Source organism: Macaca thibetana, chromosome 15, assembly GCF_024542745.1.
Source record: "Macaca thibetana thibetana isolate TM-01 chromosome 15, ASM2454274v1, whole genome shotgun sequence".
NCBI lineage: Eukaryota > Metazoa > Chordata > Mammalia > Primates > Cercopithecidae > Macaca > Macaca thibetana.
Window position 1 is genome coordinate 89,199,045 of NC_065592.1, and position 24,452 is coordinate 89,223,496.

At 39.6% G+C, this 24,452-nt stretch overlaps 1 protein-coding gene across 12 annotated transcripts in view; it reads right to left on the minus strand.

Annotated features, from left to right (window-relative positions):
* PRUNE2 (prune homolog 2 with BCH domain) overlaps nt 1-24,452 on the minus strand; it is a 295,976-nt gene that overhangs the window by 203,196 nt on the left and 68,328 nt on the right. For all 12 annotated transcript variants that reach the window (XM_050761076.1, XM_050761085.1, XM_050761087.1 and 9 more), the window contains exons 5-6: nt 7,530-7,682; nt 4,544-4,638 (exon numbers count right to left, since the gene is read on the minus strand). In XM_050761076.1, the coding sequence (XP_050617033.1) occupies nt 4,544-4,638; nt 7,530-7,682 (248 nt within the window). The remainder of the gene's footprint in view (nt 1-4,543; nt 4,639-7,529; nt 7,683-24,452) is intronic.

Below are 24,452 nucleotides of genomic sequence, written 5' to 3' on the forward strand. Positions count from 1 at the left end.
CAGGTGTGGTGGCCATGCTTGTAGTCCCAGCTACTCATGAGGATGAGGCGGGGAGGATCCCTTGAGCCCTGGAGGTGGAAGTTGCAGTGAGCCTTGATTATGCCACCGCACTACAGCCTGGACAACAGGGCAAGACCCTGTCTCAAAAAAATAAATAAAATAAATAAACTAAGATGAGATTATCAGATGGGTCCTAATCTATTATATATCCTTATGAAAAGGGGAAATTTGAACACAGAGACATGCATAGAGGGAAGGGGATGTGAAGAGGAAGGCAGAGATCCAGGTGATGCTTCTCTGTACCAAGAATACCACACATTACCAGCAACCCATCAGAAGCCAGGGGACAGGCATGCAGCAGATTCTCTCCCATAGCTCTCAGAAGGAACTTATCCTACCAACACCTTGATCTTGGATTTCTAGCCTCTAGAGCTGTGAGATAATAAATTTCCATTGTTTAAGTCATCTAGTCTGTGGTTCTTTGTTATGCCAGCTCTAGCACACCAATATAGCACATACACAAGAATAAATCATACTGCAATTGATCATAATAAAAAGTGATCAAGTCAGTGCATGGCTATTGTGTTTCCTGAGTAAAGATGCTAATAATGACTAACAGTCTTTTGGGAGATGCTTAAAGAAGGTGTAATAACATTTGTTGTCAGCAAGGGAACCATTAAGGTACTGCCGTGAGCAACCTTGCTTCACTGGCACTTCATTAGAACGAAAAGATGTTTCTTCCCCTTAACATTTTAATATACTGCTTTAGTAGGGAGTAAACTAGACCCAAGAAGTATAATCATTACCAGTTCTGCTGGCAAGGGAATAAAGGCAATGTTTGCTCTCTGATATCCATAAATTCTCTTCCGATGATCAAATCAACAAGCAACAAAACCACAAAGGATCAGGTGTAACAATAATCAACAAAGTAGATACCAATATGTCATGTGCATTTCCCCACAAGATGCATGCTACTTTCACACTTGGAATGGCTTGGAGGCCGTGGGAAATGAGACTGCAGTTATCTTGTCCCACAGTTCCCTCTGGAAGAAGAGCTGCCCCTCTGGCCATGCCTCTGATAAGGCCATTTCTACTCACCATCCCTCAAAATCTCATCCATTCTGACTTCCTGTACTGAGCAAAACATTGAAACTCTGTATTATTGTAATTAATTGCTTTTTATGTATTTCATTCAGTAATTTATATAACAATGAACATTTGTGAGATAACTACAATAAAAATGAGAAACAAGGGGTTTAGAAGCTTTCTTCTTATCAGAGTGCCAGATAACCTATCTATTGAAGGCAGTGATTTCTACCTCCCAAACTCAATGGTTCCCTCTGAAGATCATGCTGTGTAAGTTACAGAGAGATAAATCTTTCTAATTTTCTGAATATTTCCATCCAAGAAAATTAACTGGGTCATCAGCCAAATAAAGGCCATGACTTACACAACAGTAGAATTACAGCACTGCAAAGAACCATAGAAAATGCCAGGAATCTTCATTCCTGTATCCCTGACATGCTGCAGAACCTACAGTTGATTTCTTTCAGTGACTATAGCTAACTACTTTGCAAAGCCTCTCACTCCATTTTTGGAGAGCAGGATAAGCATACTTTCTATAAATATGTGGGCCATTTTTCATCTGTTTGATGTCATCCTTCAACCATAGTTGTCTGGTAGAAACTCGTTGGGAGAGGAAAAAGCAGACTGCCTTGGATGCCTAGCTAAGTGGCTTTGCTTTCCTAGCTGATTTATGTAAATCCAAAAGGAAATAAAAATCAGATAGCAAAGGGACGAACTGCAAACACCAACAAGCATTAACTAAATAGTTGTATTTACTAAGCATCTACTATGTGCCCATCGCTGTTACAGAAAATTGAAGAGGGAGAGAAGTCAAAGATACCATCAGTATCCTCAATTAATTTAAAATACTATCTGACCATGATTAAATATATTAAACAAATTCAAAAGCAACGGAAGATCTAATGTAAACAGTGAAGTCCTAAGTTGGTCACCTAGACTACATTTAGCAAGAGTTCAGAGGGTGGTAATAAAAAATAGTGAATTTGTAAGAGTTATCATGACGCACCTTGGTTGACCGTGCTTTGGAGGATGAGCAAGATTCGGAAAGTCATGGGAACTAAGAAGGTTTCTTTGAGAATATACCTAGATTCAAGGAGCAATTATACAACTGTTCCAAAACCCACAAAATAAGATTGTGAAGATTCTGTCGATAATTTTTAAAGTGAGGTGAATGGGAATGAGAAAGGAATGATGAAATGTAATCAAATATGAGTATGGATTGGGAAAATACCACTGCATCCAAGGACAATCTACAGAGAAAATGAAACTGACGTTAACTTGGGAATTTTTCCAGCAGACAGATTGGATAACTGATTTGCATTTTTTCTTTCAAGGAAGATACAGGATGTTACTAAGGAGGTTTTTTTTTTTTTCCCCCCACTTCTCAGTCATCTTTAATATCTCCATTATGCAAAAGTGAAAAGTTCTCATTCAGCCAATGAGAGTTTAAACTGTGTACCCTTCTTTATTATATACAAATGTCCTTCTCCTCCAGGATCATATAACACTTCCAGAGACGTGCTTAACCACCTGATTAATTACTGGACCTCTGTAAATTACTTTCAAGATTAAGATGATTATTTTATCACTTATGCTGCTTGATAGGCATTTACAGTTTAACACATCTGACAAAGCCATTTGCATACCCCTATAATATAAATGGAGGTACATTAAAGCTACAGTAAGTCTGTAATATTAATAGCCTTAAAATAATTTGCTAATTACAGACAGTTCCCAAAGCAATTACAAGACATTCTATGTTAATTTAGGAAGGAATTCCAAACAAGGCATTTAAAACCTAATAAGATGCCATTAAATGAAGGAAGACAGAGGAGAGGGGAAAAGGGAAAGAAAACCCTAAGGCTTGAACTAGTAGAAATGATTCTCAGAGCTACTGACCCTTGCAAGATCCATGTTTTCCTTGGGTTTTTAGGCACAAAGCAGAGTTCTAATTGATGGTGATTATATAGTTACTACATCACAAATTGAATATATTTGTTGAATTGGTTCACATCAATAACTAATCATATGGAGCATTTATCAACCTGAAAGTCCATGGAAACAGTTGAGTCAATTTATCAAGTGCATACCATGAGAACATGCTCTGTAAACTGTGAGGTGCCACCAAAAGTCACAGTCTGCCTCCTAGTTTTCATACAGATTTATAAGCTGAATTACAATGCTTATAAACTGGAAATAAATTTGACAAAAAGATCACAGAAAAGAAAGCACCTGGCTTGCTCTTAGGTTTTCTGAGGATGTAGACACCAATATGAGTGCCTGCTATTCCAGAGAAATATACACATTGATATAGTCAACATCACCATGAGAAAAAGAAGAATAGGTCGGGTATGGTGGCTCACACCAGTAATCCCAGCACTTTGGGAGGTCTAGGCGGGTGGATCATTTGAGGTCAGGAGTTCAAGACCAGCCTGACCAATGTGGTGAAACCCTGTCTCTACTAAGATACAAAAATTAGTCAGGAGTGGTGGCGGGCACCTGTAATCCCAACTACTCGGGAGGCTGAGGCAGGAGAATCACTTGAACCCAGGAGGCGCAGGTTGCAGTGAGCCGAGATGGTGCCACTGCACTCCAGCCTGGGTGACAGAGCAAGACTCCACCTCAAAAAAAAAAAAAAAAAAAAGAAAGAAAGAAAGAATAGTAACATACAATTCTAAAAACCAAAAGACAAATTCCTATAGAGCATATTTTATCTCCATAAACTCTACCTGAGAGCTAAGTGCCCAACCAAACATAGATAACCTAATAAAGACAACGCAACAGTAAAGAAATACGCAGACTTCTACAAATGCACAAATGTGCCTCTATAAAATATAGTTCCCATTAGTTAGGTTAATTAAGATTAACATATAAGTCATTGAAAACTCCCAAAGTAGACAAAAGATAATTCACCAAGGAAACACACAAAGACAAAAGTAGCATTCACTCTGAGCCATTCAGTTAACAGATTGGAAGGAGGTTCCTTGTTAATTAATACTTGAGTTGTCACCACTGATTACCAAAATGGCATGCATCCGAATAGTTCTGAAGATCAAAAGATAATCTGTGTGTTTTTTTTTTTTTTTAAGAAAAGTTCTATGAACAATACAGGGTGGTACACAGAAAATATGGAAGTGAACCTGATCACACATATCATAATTTCTATTAAACAGGTTAAATATACACCCACATCTGAGTGTTTTACTGAGATGAATGAAAGAGCTTTAGGCTTTGTTTTACTGAGATGAATGAAAGAGCATTCATCTTGAGAATTTTTCATTGACTTAGCATAGTGTTTTCACCCAAATAATAACCTGCCACTATATTCCAAGTCAAATGTATCACAAAGAAGCAAAGGACTACCATGGACTTATCCAATGGAGAGAGTTACATTCCAGTTGCTCAGACTGCAATTGTGGGAAATTGATCATTGCTAAAAAAACATTCCCACCCTTACCTCAAGGTTCATGCTCACAGTACTAATGGCCACTTTTATTTCTCCATCAGACAGTTCCTTTAGATCTTTCAACATTGTCTGTTCAATACTTAAACCTGTGGATGACAGGAAAAAAAAGAAACCACTATGTTATAATTGAGGGTTTTTTTTTTTTTTTTGTAATATCAAGGGATTGTTTTAAGAATTTACTCTGTAAATTTCATTCTTTTCCCCTGAAATGTCACTTCTATCCACAACACACACACACACACACACACACACACACACACACACACACACACACTAAGGCAATAATCACATCACGTCTGCATCAGTTAGGATCCCAATAGGAAAAATGCACCTCTTTTGCTGCAAAAGAAGATGTGTTAATGGCAGGACACTTACAGAGATGTGGGCTGGATGAGAAAGTAAATAAAAGATGATGAGGCATCCAGAGGCTAGCAAAGGGACCCAGAAAGAAAACAGAGATCTGGAACTGGAGAAGACTGGCTGCAGAAACTTCCACCAAAGCAGGAAGAAGGCAGGGAAGATCCACTACACTCTCACTCTTCTCCTTGCCCCCATCCCTACCTGTTCCTAACTCTTTCCATTGGTCACACCCAACCAGAAGCCAGTGTTGCAGGAGCACATAAGATTAAATACTTAGGGGTCCACCTTGGAGCCCCAGAGCAGACAAAGGCAGGGAATGGACAGGTGGAGGTGGACAAATGACGAAAAATTAGCATCACAATGCAAACTAGTTAAATAATACCAAACAAAGCCAAAACTGGCTTTCAGGCTGCATTTAGGTAAGCCCCCATGTTTTCTAGTATAATATCATTCAAAATGCACTTTATAAATGTGGCTCATAAGACTATTTTAATTAAGTTGCTTACCCTCATAATAGGCTCTGATAATAGGAGTTATTAAATTCCCTAATTAATGGGAGTAATAATTCAGAATGGCTAAATTATCCAGAACTGCATAGTTGTAGTCAGTTGACCAATGGAACTCAATGAAATCTATCACAGTAAAGCCGCAAAGGATCTGGCTTGACATTTAATTCTCACGCTACATTATTACGTCTGATTAGGTCTACTCTCTTGGGAGGAAGATCTATAATAAAGCCTAGTAAAGTACTGCATCCTTCCCAGATGTACGTTAAGGCTTCAGAGACCACTGCTAGCGCTACCCACTTAGAACGCTCTGTCAATCACAGCAGCGTAGGGGAACAGACAGTTACTAAATATGTTTCTTTGACTCAAAGATTGAAAAGCCACAATCTTTTACAACGCAGCATAAAATGATTTATTGAAGACATTGTGACATTAAAAGTTTGGTGTCATTGTGAATATGAATGACAAAACGCATTCCCTTGTGCAGCATACACATATGTACACGCACATCTGTGCATAGGTAACAGAAGGTGCAATGGACACTGCGAAGGCCCCACCCCATTTCCTCAAACTTTCCCATCCCAGTGCACCCAGCATGATGCTCCACCACCAGCACCTGCCTCTCTTTTCCTGAGGGCTTTCCTTGGCCCAGAGCCTATGCTGGAGAATTAAGGCCCTCTGGAATTGAGTAGCCCACTCTTCCAGTGGTCTGCTAGTAAATGTTTAACAGCCAGTAACAAATCCTGATTTGTAGTGTTTGTCGATTTCAGGGATCTAAATACTCCTACTATGGCTGATCTTAAGCCACCAATCCAACATCACCCAACTCCCAAAATTCCTGAACATTTAACCATCAGCTCCTGAGCCCAGATGAGCATACCACTGCATCCCTCAGGTGGGACAACCCTGAAGTACGAGTTTACCCTCTTTCTCGTGGTGTCTGGTGGGATTAAGCTCTGGTTTCCCATGGAGCCAACCTGCTTCCATTCCCCTATCGGTGTTCACTGGAACCACCTCCCACATAAACCACTTTGCCCCAGGCTCTGCCCCTCCTGCCCCTGGGGACGGGGTTCCTGAACTAAGAGAGAAAGTTATGTAATTTACTGTTTACATCTTAAAGACATATAGGCTGGGTTTAGGTCTGGCCTGGCCACCTGCCGGCTGCGTGTGTTTGATGTTGGGAAAGCAATGAAGGCTTTCTGCACTTCCGTGTCCTCCCTCATCTGGAGACTGGGACAACAAAGCACTGACTCTTGGGGTTGTCATGAGGATTCAGCAAGATCATCCTTACCAGTCTACTCCATCAAAACCTGTATAAAGCAGGTATCCAGTGAATTACAGCCATTTATTATTGTAAAATAGTTGATCCAGGAAATTCACTGTCCTGACAAAGCCTAGACACTGACAACAGTTTCATCAACGTAGCCATCTTCTCGCTCATCTCCTTCTCAAACTAATTGATTTATGAAATCCCATTGTGCTTGATATTGCTCCTCCCATCTTCTCAAAAATAGAATCCCGTCAGCACAAGAACTGCATGCAATGATGCACCTGAGACGTGCACTAGACACGTGAATCAACCACACATCTAGGCATGAAGGCCTCAGAGTAGAGGCCACAGTACAAGCTGTCTGTTTCCAGGGGAGCCAACATTATGTGCCTGAAAACCCTCTACCAGCACAAGCAATAGGAAGAAAGTGAAACACATTCAAATGTACCTTCTCAGTCAGGCGTGGTGGCTCACACCTGTAATCCCAGCACTTTGGGAGGCCGAGGCAGGTGGATGACTTGAGGCCAGGAGTTCGAGACCAGCCTGGCCAACATGGTCAAACCCTGCCTCTACTAAAAATGCCAAAAATTAGCTGACTGTGGTGGCACATGCCTGTAATCCCAGCTACTTGGGAGACTGAGGCATGAGAATTGCTTGAACCTGAGAGGTGGAGGTTGCAGTGAGCCAAGATCATGCTACTGCACTCCTGCCTGGGGGATAGAGCGAGACTCTGTATAAAAAAACAAAGAAACAAATATACTGTCTCAGGGCTGATAACACTCCACGCCACAAACCATCCCTACTCGTGAGGGACGAGAGAGCTGGGAACAGAGTCACTCACCCTGAGCACTGAACTGGGTCTCCTGTAGGACGTTGATGATGTCCTCTCTTGGAGGTAAGTTAGGAAATTTTTCTTCCAGGACAGAAAGAATTTCCTCCTGCTTCTCTGAGATCTTCTCTGATTCCATGGTCATCCACTTGAAAAGAATGCTACCTGAAAGGTATGAATAAACATGCTCTTAAAGCTTTCCAGTCAAGCCAGAACAGGGGCCAGGAAAATCAGTGTTTCCTGGCCTCTCAATCTAAGCTTTCCATTCCTGTCTCTCACCTGGACCAGGGTTCTCCACATGTAACATTCAAGAGCCAATTTTTAGAAAACAATTGAACCATCATCCAGCTTCATTACTCTCCAAGTGCTGCTCTCTACAACTTAACCGACCCTAGCATACTCTATGGTACAGAATTCACAGATAAAGGAAAAAAATGTGCAGCTTCCCCCAACCCCACAAAAACACACAAAAAGATACACATTGGTCTTAAGTGATTTCAAAAAGGAAGTTAGTGGTAAACTATTTAAAAGTCTCATCAGCCTTATTTCCTTTAAGGAACCACAGAGAATGCTGTTTCCACTCATTATATTATTAATTTTACATACAAACTTCTTCCTTTTCACACTACATGAATGTATAATCCCACTGTCAATAGCTGAGGACTCTGACAAGGTGGTTAACCTGACGTCCATTTCTGATCTCCCAAGCATCACACACAGTTTTAAAGTCATTTACAATTATCTAATTATAAGGACTCACATGCTAGGTCTAAATCACAGGTTTAAATTACAAAGTAATTTTCCAGTATGAAGGACCTTGCACAAACTCCTGTGACTTCTGTGGATAATCTCATCTTGAAACGGAGGAGTTAGCACCCCATATATACTCTTACTCTTCCCCGCATTCCAAGCCCAGATTAACACAGAGTCGCCATGGGAGAGAGAAGTTTCGCTTAATGATGAATGATTAAACTCTCTAAAAATCCCCAAATCTCTTGACTAATCAAGGTACTACCATCTCTGTTTCAGTGTAGCCTTAACACCAGTCATCGGGGAGGGAAAATGGAAAATAAATAAAAGAGGAAAGAAGGTAAAAGGAGAAATAAAGTATCCAATGAGGGAAAACTATGGTACCCAATCCAAACACAGGGCCTGAGACCTACAGAACCTAGAGATGAGGTCTATGTTTACCATCAAACATGCTGGAAAGTCCCAAGCAAGTCATCTGGCCTCTATTTCCAGTTTCCCATTTTTAAAACAGGAATAGTACTGCTTTCCCAGCTCATAGTGTTATACTAAGCATCAATGAATGTAAATATCATAAAGAAAAGTAAATATTGCTAAATATATTTAAAGCATGTCTTCCATTCATTCCCTCACAAACAATTACTGAGTGCCTTTTATGGGCCAGGCACTGTGCTCGATGCTAACAATTCAAGACTAAAGATAACCTTGCCTCTTGAAGCTCACAGGAGATTACAGGTTACAAATAAGTAAGCACAGACATTTTCAATAGCAGAGAATAAGAAACATTATGGGTGAAATACATAGTACTCTGAATTTAGGCCAGAATTTAGGGTTCAGAGGAGTCTTCCTAGAGACAGTTAACCTGAGCTGAGTTTGAAGGATATCTAGGGACTCCAGGCAAAGGCAAGAGGGAGGTCATGATCCAGAAAGAGCCTGTGCAAAGGCACTGAGGTCGGAGGGAATTGGGCCAGTTCAAGGAATAGAAAGCAATTAATTACAGGTAGATAGTACGATTTTAGCAAGGGAAATGTTGAAAAATCAGGTTGGAGAGAGAGGCGAGGCCAGACAAACTTAAAGGCAGCTTGTAAGGCCCTTCAATGTAAGGACCATTTTTATATTTTATATTTTAAGAGGGATGAGGAATCTTTAAACAGTTTTAAGTAGGGAAAGTAACATGCTCACATTTATGTTTTATAAGAATCACTCTAGCTATCACGTAGAGAAAAATTTTGATAAGGAATATGGGGAGGATCAGTAAGGAGGCTGTTTTGGGTAAGAACGAAGGAAAGAACAGTCAGCACACAGAACTAAACAGATTCCATTTTAACAGTCATTTGAAGGTTGAGGGCAGCCAGCTGGATTTTGTGTATACCCTGTGGTCTGTCAATCTCTGACATAAAACTCACACTATAAAGATTATTTTTCCGGCTGGGTGCAGTGGCTCACGCCTGTAATCCCAGCACTTTGGGAGGCTTAGGTGGGTGGATCATCTGAGGTCAGGAGTTTAAGACCAGCCTGGCCAACATGGCGAAACCCCGTCTCTACTAAAAATACAAAAAATTAGCTGGGCATGGTGGCGGGCGCCTGTAATTCCAGCTACTCAGGAGGCTGAGGCAGGAGAATTGCTTGAATCTGGGAGGCAGAGGTTGCAGTGAGCTGAGATCGCGCCACTTCACTCCAGCCTGGGAGAGAGAATGAGACTCTGTCTCAAAAAATAAAAATAAAAATAAATAAATAAATAAATTCCCCTCTTTATTAAGGCAATGGTAAAAATGAATTTCAGAAAAGATCTTCATCTGCCTCTCGCTCTGATAGACTGTTTGTACTAAGAACAAGGATAAAAGCTAGATCAAGTTTTTAAAAATCTGTGAAAGTATCACAGAGTTACCCAAGTAACTGTCTTGGAAACTCAGGTCCTGGAGAGAGGGTAAGTACAGAGAAGTGAGCCCAACATTTGGTGTTGCTTTTCCTCTTGGGGTATTTGCTAATTTCATAAGTGATAAAATAAACCACTGGGCTGGAAAAGTTTGCAAATCTAACAGAAGTTTAACAGCCTATGGAGACAAAAACTAAAGTTTAGGGCCCTCTGCAGAAAAGGAGTCTCAGCTAAGTAACCCAGTTTTGAGACGGGACCCCTAGAGAGTTACATCCTAGGACAAGGGTTGGAAAACTACAGTCTGGAGATAAAATCTGGCTAATTGCCTATTTCTAGAAATAAAGTTTTATTGGAACACAGCCACATTCATTAATTTGCTTATTGTTTATAGATACTTTTGTACTATATTGACAGAGTTGAGTAGTTTCAACAGAGACTGCAGGCCCATAAAGCCTAAAATATTTACTATCTGGACCTATACCAACCCCTGCCCAGGGAGAAGGGTGAAGCAAAAATTGGTCAGTTTTCCTGAGGATCGAAATCCTGATTTGAATTGGCTTACGCAGAGAATAGTTTTTTTATCTGCCACTCTTCTGTCTTGGGGGTGCAAAAGTAAAACCGCTCAAGAGCAAAAGAATTTTGTCATCTCTAGTCTCATCATCTGTACACTTTTCATATACAATATTCAGCCATCCATAACAAATTGCCAATCATAAAGGAAATAGAAGAAATGACTGGAAACTCTAGAAGAATAAACTCATGAGGAAAAGAATAGAAACAGAATCAGAGGGGATTTAAAAAATAGCTGAAGAATTACAATAGAGAGTTAGAATCTGTAAGTAAAATAATCAAATGAAAACGTAAAATTGTCTATTTAATAACTAAATTGAGAACTCAAATGTGTTTACAGCAGATTAGATGCATGGGGGGAAAGATTTAGTGAATCAGAAAATAGGTCAGAAGAAAATAACCATACTGAAGCACAGAGAGAAAAAGTGATGAAAAATACAGAGATGAGCTTAAGAGAGACAGAGAAATGGAGCAAAGTCTAACAGATAGGCAGTAGTTCCCCCTTGGAGAGGAGAGAATGAAGCTGAAGCAATATTTGAAAAGGCAATTGGTATACTCATTTTTCAAAATTAATGAAAGACATTACTCAAACATTAAAGAAAAGCTATGGGTTGGGCACGGTGGCTCACACCTGTAATCCCAACACTTTGGAGGCCAAGGTAGGTGGATCATTTGACGTCCGGAGTTTGAGACCAGCCTGACCAACATGGTGAAACTCTGTCTCTACTAAAAACACAACAACTAGCCAGGCATGATGGTGGGTGCCTGCAATCCCAACTACTCTGGAGGCTGACAACAATGACTTGAACCTGGGAGGCAGAAGTTGCAGTGAGCTGAGATTGTACCACTGCACTCCAGCCTGAGTGATACAACGAGACTCAGTCTCAAAAAAAAAAAAAAAAAAAAAAAAAAAAAAAAAACAGAAAAAGAAAAAGAAAAGCTATGAGCCCAAATCAGGATAAAGATGAAGACAAACACCTCTAGGTGCCTGATAGTAAAACTGCTAAAAAAAAATTACAGAGAGGAAAAAAAAAAAGAAAAAGTAAACCAATCAGAGAAAAAGGGCATTAAAAGTATGACTGACTTCTCAATTAAAATGATGAAAGTCTAAAGACAATGGAATTCTATCTTCAAAGGGCTAATATAAAATAATTGTCCATCTAGAATTCCATACTGAGCGAAAACAATTTTTTTTTTTTTGAGACAGAGTCTTGCTCTGTCACCCAGGCTGCAGCACAGTGGCACAATCTCGGCTCACTGCAAGCTCCTCCTCCTGGGTTCACACCATTCTCCTGTCTCAGCCTCCTGAGTAGCTGGGACTACAGGCGCCCACCACCACACCCAGCTAATTTTTTATAGTTTTAGTAGAGATGGGGTTTCACCATGTTAGCCAGTATGGTCTCGATCTCCTGACCTCATGATCCGCCCGCCTCGGCCTCCCAAAGTGCTGGGATTAGAGGCGTGAGCCACCGGGCCCGGCCAACAAATTCTAAAAAAAGGCAAAATAAAGGCATTTCAGAAAGAAATGAAAAAAGCTGAAAGCATGTGTCACAAGATCTACACCAAAAGAAACAGTAAAGGCAGAAGAAAATTATCCCATAAGGAAGCAAAGAAATGCAGGAAGAAAAGGAAAACATTGGACAATGTAAACATGTGGGTAAGAAAAAATTCAACATTCACTGTATAAAACAATTATAGTAATATTTTAAAGAGTTTAAAATTATAGTAATATTTTAAAGTTTAAAATATTATATATGGATGATTAAAATACATCTTAATAGTAACAAACTGAGGAGGGGCTAAGTAGAGGGAAGGTGTTTTAGGTTCTCAGATTGTCAGGGAAATGATAAAACTATCAATTTATATGATATTTTAACTGTATGTTGTAATTGCTATTGTAACCACTAAAAGAATATAAAAAACACTTTTTTAGCATATAGCAGTAAAGAAATGAGAGGAAAAGAAGAAAATGTGTGACAAGTAGGAAACAAACAGCAAAATAATAAATTTAAACTCAGATGTAACAGCAATTACATTAAACACAGAGACAAAGCACTGCGATTAAAAGATAAATAGTATCAAACCGAATTTGAGAAACCAAAATGACAATATACTGTTTACCAGAGCACACCTTAAATATAATCAATGGAAGGTTGAAAGTAAAAAGATAGAAAAATATAAACATGCGAACACCAATGACAAGAGAAAGTTGGTGTAATATACTAATATCAAACAAAATGGACTACAAAACAAGAAGAATTGAGATTAAGATAAATATTTCTACATTAATAAAGGGTCAGTCCTCCAGAAGATACATCAATTCTAAATTTGTATGCACTAATAGCATAGCTTCTAAATATATAAAGCAAAAACTGAAAAAACTAGATGAAATGAGATAAATACACAGTCACAGAAGAAAATTTTAACACAGCTCTCGCAGCAACTCTAAGAACCAGCAGGAAGAAGTATGCAAAAATATAGAACATTTGACCACCACGAGTAACAAACTTGACCTAATTAACATACATTAAATTGTTATCAATAGTGGTGGACTATACTTTCTTTTCTAGTAAAAATGAAACATTTACCAAAATTGACCATCTGTTGAAGCAGAGTTCAAATTCTAATAGATTTCAAAAGGTGGCCACGATAGAGTTATAGTCTGTGGCTACTTGAAAAATAGTCTAAAAACAATAACAAAATAAAAACAATGCACTTCTAAATAACTCATGGTAAAAGAAGAAATCACAATGTAAACCAGAATACATAATACTGTCAACTAACTGAGAATGAAAATATGATATTTTAAATCGTGAGATTCAACTCAAGTTGTGCTCTAACGAAATTTTATACCCTTAAAAGCATAAGTGTTAAAAGAAACACACATTAAATTCACCTAAAAAAGGTAGAGGGACAAATACAATAAACACAAGACAAAAACTTAAAGATGAAGGAAACAAATACATATGGAAGAAATCAATAAAACAAAACTTTGATTTCTGGAAAAATCTAATATAAGTAGTTTTGAAAACAACTCAAGAAAAAAGAGACAGGAGAGAAAGAAGACAATGTTTACCAATATTAATAATGAAATCGTGACGTAACTACAGATTCTATTGACATTAAAAGATACTAACAACTTAATTTTAATAAGTTTTAAATTTTAGAAGACACGGACACCACTGGGAAAATTCAGCTTGCCAAAACTGGCAGAAAAAGAAATAAAAAATTGGAATAGTTTTATATTTATTTAAAAATGAATCCATAGTTAAGTCTATAATTCCAAATATTTAAGAAATGTTAATTTTACACAAATTATTCCAAAGAATAGAAAATGAGAGATTTCTCAAAAGTCTAAAGACAATGCAATTATATCTTCATTTTATGAATTTTATGAATCTAGCAAAACCTTAATACCAATACCTGATAGGACATTACAAGAAGGAACAGAGGCAAGTCTCTGTCATAAACATAGATGCAAAAAAACTTTTTAAAAAATTAGTCCCAAGTCAAATTCAACAATTCATAATAGGCTATTGCATAGCCACCAAGTAGTTCTCTCCCAAGAATCAAAGGACAAATTAACATTCAAAAAGCAATCACTTATAATTGACCATATTAATAAAGAGGAAAAATCCTATGATCACCTAGATAGATAGATATCAAGTAGTAAAACTATTTTAGAAAATCCAAAAGTTAATCATTAAGTGAAATCAGTCAAGTAGAAATAGAAGACAACTTCCTTATTTGATGAATGGCATTTATAAAAACCAAATACAGAAAGCAGACATCACAGTTAATTGTGGAACACTTCAAATCAGTAATGAGACCAAGGTGCCGGGTTTTTTATTTTATTTTATTTTATATTTTATTTTATTTATTTATTTTTTAAGATGGAGTCTTGCTTGGTCGCCCAGGCTAGAGTGCAGTAGCTGCAATCTCGGCTCACTGCAACTTCCGCCTCCCAGGTTCAAGTGATTCTCCTGCCTTAGCCTCCTGAGTAGCTAGGATTACAGGCATGCGCCATCACACCTGGCTAATTTTTGTATTTTTAGAAGAGACAGGGTTTCACCATGTTGGCCAGTCTGGTCTCGAACCCCTGACCTCAGGTGATCTGCCCACCTCAGCCTCCCAAAGTACTGGGATTACAGGCGTGAGCCACCACGCCTGGCCCCAAGATGCCTATTATCGTTATTCGTATTCAACACTGCACTGTGAATCCTAATCAGAGGGCAATAAGGCAAGCAAAAGTAGTAAAAAGTATAAAGGAAAATAAAGAATAAACACTGTCTTTCCTCATAGATGATACAATTATGTGTATAAAAAAAGCTCAAAGAATCTACAAATGGGCTCTGGATAGTAAATTTAGCAAGTTTGCTGCATTAAGATCAATAATACAAAATTACCTGTATTTCCATAAATAATCACAAATAATTAAAAATCAAAAATTTAGAAATGCAATAGAATCAAAATATTAAATACTTAATGTGCCCTGGCTTACAGTCAAACCAAGAATCCAATTTCTTTGATTTGGGGATCTTATTTTTTAAAGACATAAAATGGAAAGGCAATATTAAGAAATTAATCTAACAGATACTACATTAAACAGAGACCTACAGAATAATTTAGTGAAAACAGACATCTGACATTGGCTTACAGTTAAATTTGACTGGACTATTACAAAGGAGATGATACACTGATAAAAGTATGAAAACTAACTCAGAAAAATGCTACTGATACTCTGAGTTATTTTTACTGCATAAGAATGGCTACAGCCCAACTTTATCCCAGGAACGCATCTATGGCAAATTTTTCTACCTTACATTAGAAACCCATTTAATTACAAACTTATTTTTCTGTATTATGACTCACAGCAGCCAGAGACACCTCTCAGCCAATTCAAATCTATTTTTGTAGTGAGCATTGACCTAACTTACAGCAAATTTTGCAGAATGAAAGAAATACTGAAATCCATAACGACATACCCCAAAGTGTCCCAGCTATTCATAGGCAGGGTAGAGGGAAGGAGCGATTAACAGCAAGCAACAGAGAAAGCAATTATGAGGAAATAGTAACAAACACTTCATTCTATTAGAAAAGAAAGCAACCACAATATTCTTTGCTCAAAAGAATGGAGAAGTGAAGGACCTCTTGCCAAAAGCAATTGCAGTACATTAATATTAAACACGATCTAATGAAGTCAGAAATTGTTTGGGGAAAACGTTCAACACAGTAAAGGCAAATTCTGCATGATAAATTCTTAGCAGAAAAAAAGGAACTTAAATCTTTTTTTCTTTTACCTACGATTGATGTTTTTCATATTGAAACGAAAGATTACAGAATGAATAGCAGAGAGGAAGTGGAGGGGGGGACAATAGAAGGAAGGAGAAAAAAGAAATACATCTTGTTTACGTTTTTGTCTGGAGAGGTATAAAAAGAAGCCTATTAACTGCCTATTATTCCCATAAATTTAAAATGTCTGATTTAAAAATAAAGATTATCTTTGTGTGGCCGGGTGTGGTGGCTCAAGCTTGTAATCCCAGCACTTTGGGAGGCCGAGACGGGCGGATCACGCGGTCAGGAGATCGAGACCATCCTGGCTAACACGGTGAAACCCCGTCTCTACTAAAAAAAAAAAATACAAAAAACTAGCTGGGCGAGGTGGCGGGCGCCTGTAGTCCCAGCTACTCGGGAGGCTGAGGCAGGAGAATGGCGTAAACCCGGGAGGCGGAGCTTGCAGTGAGCTGAGATCCGGCCACTATGCTCCAGCCTGGGGGACAGAGCGAGACTCCGTCTCAAAAAAAAAAAAAAAAAAAAAAAAAAAAAGATTATCTTTGTGTGACAGAAGAAATAGTGAACACTCTGAGGTTGAGGAATCATTTTGATTTTATAACTAGCAGAAACAATCACTTCTTCCCCCTTCCCCCAATATCTTCTTCCTAAGCGAAACAGCCCTCCCTCTTCCTAAGTAAAACAGGCAATGTAATTCCCTCAGGATTTTGTAACCATTTCAGGAGAGAGATGATTCACTCTTTGGGCAAGAGAGAGAGAGACAAAAAAAAAAAATTTTGGCTCTCTTCCTTTCCTATTTGACCTCCTTAAAAGGATCTTTTTGAAGCTGTTAATCCAGGCTACTAAAATAGGAAGCAACTATTCTTTATTAAAGGTCAAATGAAACTACCAGTAGGAAGGAGAGAGTTTGTTTAAATTTTAAAAACCTGGGATATTAGTTTTTCACTTAGTCCTAGGCTAAGAACAATTGCTCTTCTTTCTCTCTTTGCCTTGTGGCTCCTGTCAAGGCCTTACACAATTGAAAGTGAAAGGCCATTTAGGTAAAGTATGGTTTTGATCTAAGCATGCCTGGTAATCAGTGGCTGAAATCTCATTGCCAGCTGGTTCCCAGAAACACACACGCACACAAATACAAATGTGCACGCACACAATCCCCAATGTGATGATTCAGCAATTTAATGGATCTTGAATTTGGCAGTAGTCCTCTAGCACACATCTCAGGGGGAAATAAAAGAATACAGGTTGAGGAATCTGGCGGGTCTGTAACTGTTCGCTTTTGGCACAAACCCCGGGCATAACTAAGTACCAGCTTCAGCCACCATGACTGTATGATGTGGCTTTATGGAACGTTCATGCCTTGGAAAATGAACACAAAAAGATCTTAGAATCAGATAGGGGCAGAGAGAAGCCCAAGAACAGGAGAAGGAGAAAAGGGAGAAGAGAAAGAAAGCAAAGAAACAAAGAAGAACCCCAGCAAAAATACGTGGGCAAGGAAAGGGGGAAGCTAAAAGATGTTGTTTCCAAAACTCAGGGCCATTTATGATCTCATCTTTATGAGCATGTTCCCTTCTTACACAAATAATTAGAAAGTAATGCTACATAAGTACGTGCCTTTCCAAATGAAAGTGGATGCTAATGATTTGTTTCCTGAAATTTCTGAGTTTGGGGATATATCCTATCAAAAGGCAACAGCAAGACCTAGCTATTGTAAGATTAATTAATAATTTTGAAAAGTGCAAATTATTTCTATTTTGTTAAATCCCCCCCAGAGCCTGAACACATTTTGGTCATAGATGAGTCACCTGTTGACATTTATCCATGACTGTCCTGCTAGGGCCCAAAAGACAGAGTGACGGGGGACATTATTAGAAAAACACAAGCACGTTATTTCTATGCTGGCAACATGACACACACCTCTAACTAGTATACAAATGATCTTTTTAACAAAATCCAAAATAATCAAGTTCTGCCTCAATGTTTGAATAAAATAATATATACCATAATGCAAACATTGATATGTAGCTACAGCTGTGAGTATAAGACTAAAAAGATTCAAACACGATTGAATTTAAATATGTATTTTTCAGATTTAGAGAAAAACGTCAGCATGTGTAGAAAAGAAATTTGTAGCAGAAAATAAGGTTGCTAGACTAAAGGTAAAGCTGATTAAAAAATAAAGTTATCGGCCAGGCTCCGTGGCTCACGCCTGTAATCTCAGCACTTTGGGAGGCCGAGGCAGTGGATCACAAGGTCAAGAGATGGAGACTAACCTGGCCAACATGGCGAAACCCCATCTCTACTAAAAATACAAAATTGGCCAGGCCTGGTGGTGCACACTTGTAGTCCCAGCTACTCGGGAGGCTGAGGCAGGAGAATGGCTTGAACCCAGGAGGCAGAGGTTGCAGTGAGCCAAGATCATGCCATTGCACTCCGGCCTGGCAAGAATGAGACTCCGTCTCAAATAGTAATAATAATAATAATAATAATAAAGTTATTAAAGCAATCCCCATACACTGATTGAGGAGGAGGAAGTATCCGACATGCTATGCACAATTCCTGTATATGCCCCCATTGCATGTGGAAAAGGATAGAGCAGGGGTATATCTATGTTATTATCAGGTGTCTTTTCAAGACTGACACACACAAAAAAATTTCGACTTAGTTGTATCTTTTTAAAATGAGAAACTAGTATACGTGCTTATTTCAGTAAAAATATGATTATAATTAATCATATTTTAATTTTTTCATTGGCTCCAGGAAGCTCATATCCAGTTTTCAAACCAAATACTATTTTTACTCCTCCAAATTTATAATTGTATCTGAACCTATTCCTTTCTGTACTTGTTTTTATTTTTCCTGATCTTGGCCTTTTTTTTCTCTTTTATCAGATTGCTTGCATTTTTGTAAGCCTCCTCAAATATTTTATGGAAGAAGGAAGGGCAAAAATAATAAAATAGATAAACCCATACATGTAGATACTCCATTTAATACAAAGGTAGAGACCTAAAAACAATGAGTAATATATACTGTATGATTCCATTTATATATCACACAAATACAGGCAGAGGCTGGACACGGTGGCTCATGCCTGTAATCCTGACACTTTGGGGGGGCCGAGGCAGGTGGATCACTTGAGGCCAGGAGTTCAAGACCAGCCTGACCAATATGGCGAAACTCCCTCTCTACTAAAAACACAAAAATCAGCAGGGCATGGTGGCAGATGCCTGTAATCCCAGCTACTGGGAGGCTGAGGCAGGAGAACCGCTTGAACCTGGAAGGTGGAGGTTGCAGTGAGCTGAGATTGCGCCATTGCACTCCAGCCTGGGTAACAAGAGTGAAACTCTGTCTCAAAAAAAACAAAAAACAAACAAAAAAAAATACAGCCAGAACGCATCTGGACTGCTACGGGGTACACACAAGGATGTTAAAACTATAAAGAAAAGCAAAGAAGAGTGTACCACAAAAATGAGAATACTGGTTAACGCTAGTTAGAGAGGGAGTGAGCAGTGGTGGGAAGGAGCACCAAAAGTTCTTTCTCTTTACCTGGATAATTGTTAAAAGGGTGTTCACTTTGTGACAATTCCTTGAACTGTTTAAACGTCCTTTTACACACATGTTTTGCATTCTTTTTGGTACAAAGTGTTATACTCCACAAAAGGGCTAAAATAACATTTATTTATTTACTTATTTATTTATATAACCGAATAGTGAAAATAAAAATAAATGTTTGCAAAACACTAGGATTTCTTAAAGTTAAAATAAGGGTTTTTTTTTTTTAAACTACAAGGAACAATGTTCAAATTCTACACATTAAAAATGTTAGAAGGATGGACTGAAGTGGGATGGAAATTAAAGTATTATAGCATTAGCTAAATCAATACAGTTATAAAAACAGACAACACATAAATGATGTTACAAAATTCCTTTCATGACAGTGTTTATTGAGAGCCTACTATGTGTCAGGTACTCTTCTAGGTACCAGAGACACAACAGTGAAGCAGTGCACACAACACATAAGGTCTCTTTTTTTATGAAGTTACATCCTGGAGTGAGGAAGCAAGAGGGAAGAGGAGGCTCCTGATAGTTAGAAAGAGAGATGACAAGGTTGGGCGCGCTGGCTCGCGCCTCTAATCCCAGCACTTCGGGAGACTGAGGTGGGCAGATCACGAGGTCAGGGGATCGAGACCATCTGGCTAATGTGGTGAAACTCCATCTCCACTAAAAATACAAAAAATTAGTTGGGCGTGGTGGTGGGCACCTATAGTCCCAGCTACTCGGAGGCTGAGGCAGGAGAATGCTGTGAACCTGGGAGGCAGAGTTTGCAGCGAGCAGAGATCACAGCACTGCACTCCAGCCTGGGGGACAGAGCGACACTCCTTCTCAAAAAAAAAAAAAAAAAAAAAAAAAGAAAGAAAAGAAAAGAAAAGAGAGAGAGAGAAAGGAAGGAAGGAAGGAAGGAAGGAAGGAAGGAAGGAAGGAAGGAAGGAAGGAAGGAAGGGAAGAAAGAGAGAGATGACAAGATATTATAGATAAAAACAAGCATTCCAGAAGGAAGGAACGGCTTATGTAAATCCTCAAGAGTGGAAAGAGTTTGGCATATTTGAAAAGCTAAAAGGCTATTTGCCTGGAACACAGTGGGAAAAGGGAGAAATATTATCAGGTGATGTGAGAGTAGGCAGAGGAGAGACGATGTGGTGGTCTGTAAGGGTAGAGTTAGGATGCTTGGATTTTGAGTGTGATAGGTTTGAAGAAGGAGGTTGAAACGACCTGACTTAGAGTTTACAAGTAGTCATTCTGACTACTTTATGGGCCATAGGTTTTATCAAGGAGATAGGGCAACAGTCAGGCCGCTATGGCAGTAGTCAAAGAGAGGCAAAATGGAGGCTTGAACTGGGTCTCTAGCAGTGATCATGGAAAATGTAGACAGACTCATGTTATGTTCTAGACACAGAACAGCAGGGTCAGCAGGACTTGCTGATGGATCAATGTGGAGCAGAAGGCAAAGGAAAGAATCATGTATAACTCCTAGATTATGGCTTGAGCAATCAGGTGGTTTACTGAAATGAAGAAATTGGAATAAAAGCAGGTTTGGACGTATAAGAAACTAAAAGGTTCTACTGCGGCCATGTTAAGGATGTGGTGCTAATTAGACAAGTATGTGAAGATGTCACATGGGCATTGGCTATAAATCTGGAATTCTAAAAAGAGGTTACAGTTGGAGATACAGGCATTCATCAGCCTGTGTATAATATTTAAAGTCTTGGAACTAAACAAAGTCACCTAAAGATAGCATATAGGAAAAAGGACAAGTTTTAGGCACCCAACACTTAGAAGTTGAGCAGAGGAAAAGGAGCTAACAAGCAAGAAGAAAGAAGAGTAGGCCCAACCTTTTGCATATTAAGGAACACACTGAAAGTGATCTTTTTTTTTTTTTTTCCCAGCACAGTGGGCTAAGAGGCATACATAGGGCCTTCTCCAAGAACCAAGGGAATCAATATCTTGGCCCACCTGAAATCCATCTACATCACACCAGCATGCCCAAGCATGATGCGTTCCAGGATACGGCCATGGGAATGAAAAGCAAAGTACAATCAAATTGATGAAGTACTTAGCTCATAGTAAATTTAGAGTTTTTTGGTACAACGTTTATAATAATATATTGTCCATTGAGGTCTAATTATGATGCTTTTAAAGACTCTTTCAAGTCTCAGCCATAAATATCTAGTCTCACGTCATCTGGAAACAGACATTTTTCTAAAATTCCTTATGGCAAAGACATGCATAAAATATCGGCATTCTTTCAAGACCTAGAACAATACACAAAAATATGTTCTAGGCCGGTTCAGGCCTGTAATCCCAGCACTTTGGGAGGCTGAGGCGGGCAGATCACCTGAAGTCAGGAGTTGGAGACCAGCCTGGCTAACACGGCAAAACCCAGTCTTTGCTAAAAATACAAAAATTAGCCGGGCTTTGTGGCAGGTGCCTGTAATCCCAGCTACTCAGGAGACTGATGCAGGAGAATCACTGGAACCCAGGCGGCAGAGGTTGCAGTGAGCTGAGATTGAGCCATTGCACTCCAACCTAGGCAATAAGAGCGAGACTTCCTCTCAAAAAAATAAAATAAAATAAAATAAAAAGATTGCCCTAGGTGGCTGGCAAGATGATCAAATAGGAACAGCTCCGGTCTGCAGCTCCCAGAGAGATCAATGCAGAAGGGGAGTGATTTCCGTATTTCCAACTGAGGTACCTGGCTCATCTCATCGGGACTGGTTAGACAGTGGGTGCAGTCCATGGAGGGTAAGCAGAAGCAGGGTGGGGCGTCACCTCGCCCAGGAGGCACAAGGGGTTGGGGAACTCCCTTCCCTAGCCAAGGGAAGCTGTGAGGGACCCTACCGTGAGAAATGGTGCATTCCAGCGCAGATACTATGCTTTTCTCACAGTCTTTGCAACCCGCAGACCAGGAGATTCCCTCGGATGCCTATACTACCAGGGCCCTGGGTTTCAAGTGCAAAACTGGGTGGCCATTTGGGCAGACACCGAGCTAGCTGAAGTTTGTTTTTTTTTTTCATACCCCAGTGGTGCCTGGAACACCAGCGATACAGAACCGTTCACTCCCCTGGAAAGGGGGCTGAAGCCAGGGAGCCAAGTGGTCTAGCTCAGTGGATCCCACCCCCATGGAGCCCAGCAAGCTAAGATCCACTGGCTTGAAATTCTCGCTGCCAGCATGGCAGTCTGAAGTCGACCTGGGATGCTTGAGTCCGCAGTTACCGAGGCTTGAGTAGGTGGTTTTCCCCTCATAGTGTAAACAAAGCCTCTGGGAAGTTCGGACTGGGCAGAGCCCAGCACAGCGCTGCAAAGCCACTGTGGCCACACTGCCTCTCTAGATTCCTCCTCTCTGCACGGGACATCTCTCAAAGAAAGGCAGCAGTTACAGTCAGGGGCTTATAGATATAATTCCCATCTCCCTGGGACAGAGCACTTGGGGGATGGGGTGGTTGTAGGTGCAGCTTCAGCAGACTTAAACATTCCTGCCTGCTGGCTCTGAAGAGGGCAGCGGATCTCCCAACACAGTGCTCGAGCTCTGCTAAGGGACAGACTGCTTCCTCAAGTGGGTCCCTTACCCCCATACCTCCTGACTGGGATCAATAGACACCTCATACAGGAAAGCTCTGGCTGGCATCTGGTAGGTGCCCCTCTGGGATGAAGCTTCCAGAGGAAGGAACAGGCAGCAATCTTTGCTGTTCTGCAGCCTCTGCTGGTGATACCCAAGCAAACAGACTCTGGAGTGAACCTCCAGCAAACTCCAGCAGACCTGCAGCAGAGGGGCTTGACCGGTGGAAGGAAAACTAACAAAGGGAAAGGAACAGCATCAACATTAACAAAAAGGACGTCCACACAAAAACCCCATCCGAAGATCACCAACATCAAACACCAAAGGCAGACAAACCCACAAAGATGAGGAATAAACAGCAAAAAAAGGCTGAAAATTCAAAAAATCAGAACACCTCTTCTGCTCCAAAGTATCACAACTCCTAGCCAGCAAGTGAACAAAATTGGATGGAGAATGAATTTGATGAAGTGACAGAAGTAGGCTTCAGAAGGTGGGTAATAACAAATTCCTCCAAGCTAAAGAAGCATGTTCTAACCCAATGTAAGGAAGCTAAGAACCTTGAAAAAAGGTTAGAGGAATTGCTAACTGGAATAACCAGTTTAGAGAAGAATATAAATGACCTGATAGAGTTGAAAAACACGACACGAGAACTTCATAAAGCATACACAAGTATCAATAGCTGAATCGATCAAGCGGAAGAAAGGATATCAGAGACTGAAGATCAATTTAATGAAATAAAGCATGAAGACAAGATAAGAGAAAACAATGAAAAGGAATGAACAAAGCCTCCAAGAAATATGGGACTAAGTGAAAAGACCAAACCTACGTTTGATTGGTGTGCCTGAAAGTGATGGTGAGAATGGAACCAAGCTGGAAAACACTCTTTAGGATATTATCCAGTAGAATTTCTCCAACCTAGCAAGATAGGCCAACATTCAAATTCAGGAAATACAGAGAACACCACAAAGATACTCCTTGAGAAGAGCAACCCCAAGACACATAATTGTCAGATTCACCAAGGTTGAAATGAAGGAAAAAATGTTAAGGGCAGCTAGAGAAAAAGGTAAGGGTTACCCACAAAGGGAAGCCCATCAGACTAACAGTGTATCTCTCTGTGGAAACCCTACAAGCCAGAAGACAGCGGGGTCCAATGTTCAACATTCTTAAAGAAAGAATTTTCAACCAAGAATTTCATATCCAGCCAAACTAAGCTTCATAAGCAAAGGAGAAATAAAATCCTTTACAGACAAGCAAATGCTGAGAGATTTTGTCACCACCAGGCCTGTCTTACAAGAGATCCCAAAGGAAGCACTAAATATGGAAACGAACAACCAGTATC